The sequence below is a fragment of the Bos javanicus genome, chromosome 15 (assembly GCF_032452875.1).
Source record: "Bos javanicus breed banteng chromosome 15, ARS-OSU_banteng_1.0, whole genome shotgun sequence".
Taxonomy (NCBI): Eukaryota; Metazoa; Chordata; class Mammalia; order Artiodactyla; family Bovidae; genus Bos; species Bos javanicus.
This window is the reverse complement of record NC_083882.1, coordinates 49,054,364-49,058,264: the sequence shown is the minus strand read 5'-3', so window position 1 is coordinate 49,058,264 and position 3,901 is coordinate 49,054,364. Positions and strand designations below refer to the sequence as shown.

The window sequence follows — 3,901 nt, the reverse complement described above, 5'->3', positions numbered from 1 at the left end:
GATGTGCATTTTTCATTTTGCTTTGGACTCCAGTGTGGTTTGACACAGCTCTGGTTCAGAATTTTGATGTTCTGTTTGTCATGGATATTTTTGCATTGATTTTGACTTTTTTAAATATTGCATAAAAATGGTATCTATCCAATTGCTGTGAGTTGTTTTTTTTAGCACCATCCTTATATTCCATTCCCAAGGCAAATGTCTTACTTGCCTCACCCTAGCTTCAGTCCTGCTGTTCATAGCATATGCTAAGTATGACAGTTAGGAAAAATGACAAGTTTGAGTCACACTGTCTTTTACTTGTTTAATGGGTTAATTTAATCTAGCTGAAATTTATCTGTAAAATAAAGATAATAGATAAAAGCTACTTCTAACTCTGTAGGGACTACATGAGGTATAATAATTAGAACAATTATCAGAATATCTGACAGACAGTAGTTTCGACTCAATGAAATGTATCATTGCAGGAACTAAGTGAAGAATACCATTTCACTTAGGCCACCATGCTGTCGATTGGTAATGCCACTTCCCCAACTTTCTTCTTAACTGGAGTTCCAGGGCTAGAAGATTTTCACATCTGGTTTTCTATCCCCTTTTGCTGCCTTTGTGTGATTGCCCTTTTGGGGAATACCACCGTCCTATATGTAGTGATCACAAACTCCAGCCTCCATGAGCCCATGTACTACTTCCTCTCCATGCTCTCCACCACCGACATTGGCATCACTATTTCCTCTCTTCCCACAACACTTGGTGTCCTCTGGTTCAATGCCAGGGTCATCAGCCTGGATGCTTGCATTCTGCAGATGTTCTTTCTGCATGGATTCACCCTCATGGAATCTTCTGTGCTTTTGGCCATGGCTTTTGACCGCTTTGTTGCCATCCGCAACCCCCTAAGATATGCTATGATTCTAACCAACTCTAGAATCATCAAAGCTGGTGTGGTAATTTTTGTACGAATGCTGGTCAACCTGATGCCCTTGCTCCTGCTCCTTAAGAGGTTATCCTTCTGCGGTCCTAATGTGCTTTCTCACTCCTATTGCTACCACCCTGATGTGATTAAGTGTTCTTGCTCAAGTATCAAGGTCAACAGTATCTGTGGTTTAGTTGCTCTCATTCTGACCTCAGGTATAGATATTCCCTGCATTTTCCTCTCCTACATGCTGATCATCAAGTCCATCCTTAGCATCACCTCCCCAGAGGAAAGGCGAAAGGCTTTTGGCACTTGCATCTCTCACACTGGGGCTGTTGCCATCTTCTACATCCCCTGGGTCATCTTGGCTTTGGTACATCGGTTTGGGCATAGTGCTCCTCCATATGTCCATACACTGATGTCAAATCTCCATTTTCTATTTCCCCCAGTGCTGAACCCTATTATATATAGTGTGAAGACCAAACAAATCCGTAAAGCTTTCTACCAACTATTTCCAAACACAAAGTAGCAAGTCTGATCATGCAATGTCCTAGATAGAAATAACCTTACTTTCTTCCTCCCTTCCTTTAACATTTTATTGTGAGTAACATTACACTTTTCCTTAGTGGTGGTAATACAAGTTTATATAAGAAACATCCTTGTCCTCTATAGTCTAGTTTATATAGTCTAGTGTCAGGGACATAAAGTTAAATATATATAATAATGGCAGTGAATAGGAGTGTTACCAAAGAATTATATCCAGAAGGCTATATGACACTGAAGAAAATATCTAGATCAAATTGCAGACTCAAAGAATTGTTTGAAGAGCTAACTACTTGAACTAAGAATAATATGTAACATGTGAAAACGTAAGGATCTTCCAGGTCCAGGGCACAGGTCTCTGAAGTCAATGAAATGTGACATAGCCTGATACACCAAGGATTGTACATGGTTACTATAGCTGGAGTAAGGGATGCATGAGATGGTGAAAGGAGTAAGAGAGGTTATATGTGAGGTTATAAAATAACCTTTGTGCCTGGTAAAGTGACAGTATGAAAGCTTGAAGAACAATCAACTGGAATTGGAAGTTTTATTAGATTCTCTTTTTAAAAAATCCATGATTCCCTGGAAAAAAAAATTATCTCTTTATTCTTCTGATTTGAGGGAATCTAAGAAATGTTAATCTTCAATCCCTTAATGTCATATAAATGTATTTTTTGTCCTGGTTTATACATAGGGATTCTATAGTTCTGGCATTATGATCTACTATTGCTGAACTTGAATTCTAAACTTTCTAGCACCAGCTCTAATTCTTGGGTACTCAAGGGTAGATAATGAAGATTACAAGACTCTAAGAGGGAGGATCCCATGGAGAAGGAAATGGCAACTCACTCCAGTATTCTTGCTTGGGAAATCCCATGGGTTTTGGAGTCTGGAGCACTACACTCCAAGGGATCACAAAGAGTTGGACATGACTGAGCAACTGACACACAAGGGAAAAAACAGAAACGGTAGTAAAATTTAGTGCTTTCCTGTCTCTTCTGACAATATTATACATCACCTTTCAGTTCAGTTCAGTGGCTTAGTCATGTCCAACTCTTTGCGATCCCATGAACCACAGCACGCCAGGCCTCCCTGTCCATCACCAACTCCCGGAGTCCACCCAAACTCCATGTTCATTGTGTCGGTGATGCCATCCAACCATATCATCCTCTGTTGTCCCCTTCTCCTCTTGCCCTCAATCTTTCCCAGCATCAGGGTCTTTTCAAATGAGTCAGCTCTCTGCATCAGGTGGCCAAAGTATTGGAGTTTCAGCTTCAACATCAGTCCCTCCAATGAATACCCAGGACTGATCTCCTTTAGGATGGACAGGTTGGATCTCCTTGCAGTCCAAGGGGCTCTCAAGAGTCTTCTCCAACACCACAGTTCAAAAGCACATACCTTTTATTCCCTCACAAAAATCTTCTGACATAAGATTAGCTTGCCAGGCTCCTCTGTCCATGGAATTCTCCAGGCAAGAATACTGGAGTGGGTAAGCATTCTCTTCTCCAGAGGAATTTTCCTGACCCAGGGATTGAACTCATCGCCTGAATTGCAGGCAGATTCTTTACCATTTGAGACACCAGGCAAGCCTCAAGACATACGAAAGAAGGATTAGAATTGGGTAAAGAGTATGAAATAATGCACTGAAGGAAAGATATTGTGTGCCTTATTTCATATCTTGTAGAAATATTTACATCTTAAGGTGACTGGATTTAGGAGTTTAATAGCATTTGAGCTTTTTGTAAACAGTATTAATTGTTTCCTTTGTTATTTTCCCCTGAAAGTTAGTAAAACTGAACAATGGTAGAAAAATGATGTTAGTAAAGTTGTAATATTAATTATGTACATACAATTGTGCCTCTGTCACCACCTTGCAGCTTCTATTATGCCTTACCCTACTTCCACCCTCCACAAATAAAGTCTTACACTTTTGTTTGTTTTTCTTCTGTTATAAAGTCTTTATATATTTCCTCTTCTTGCCATTTTCTTCTCCAACAAATGAAAAATAGAGATAAAGCTAAAACTGGGCTTAGAGAGAAATTTTAGTAGAAAATGAATGTTTGTTACTTAGTCACTGTCATGTCTGACTATTTTGTAACCCCATGGCCTTTATAGCCCACTAGGCTCCTCTGTCCATGGGATTTCCCAGCCAAGAACACTGCAGTGGGTTGCCATTTCCTTCTCTAGGGGATTTTCCTGACCCAGAGATCAAACCTGCATCTCCTGCATTGGTAGACGGATGCTTTACCACTCAAATCAGATCAGATCAGTTGCTCAGTCGTATCCGATTGTTTGCGATCCCATAAATCGCAGCACGGCAGGCTTCCCTGTCCATCACCAACTCCCGGAGTTCACCCAGACTCACGTCCATTGAGTCAGTGATGCCATCCAGCCATCTCATCCTCTGTCCTCCCCTTCTCCTCCTGCCTCCATCCCTCCCAGCATCAGAGT

The 3,901-nt window shown here is 40.8% G+C and overlaps 1 protein-coding gene across 1 annotated transcript; it reads left to right on the top strand.

Moving 5' to 3' along the window:
- The first annotated feature begins 500 nt into the window (after positions 1-500).
- On the top strand, positions 501-1,451 carry LOC133261302 (olfactory receptor 51F1-like). Its single transcript, XM_061439803.1, has one exon. It carries the CDS (start codon positions 501-503, stop codon positions 1,434-1,436), a length of 936 nt encoding a protein of 311 aa, XP_061295787.1. The 3' UTR covers positions 1,437-1,451.
- Positions 1,452-3,901: the final 2,450 nt, after the last annotated feature.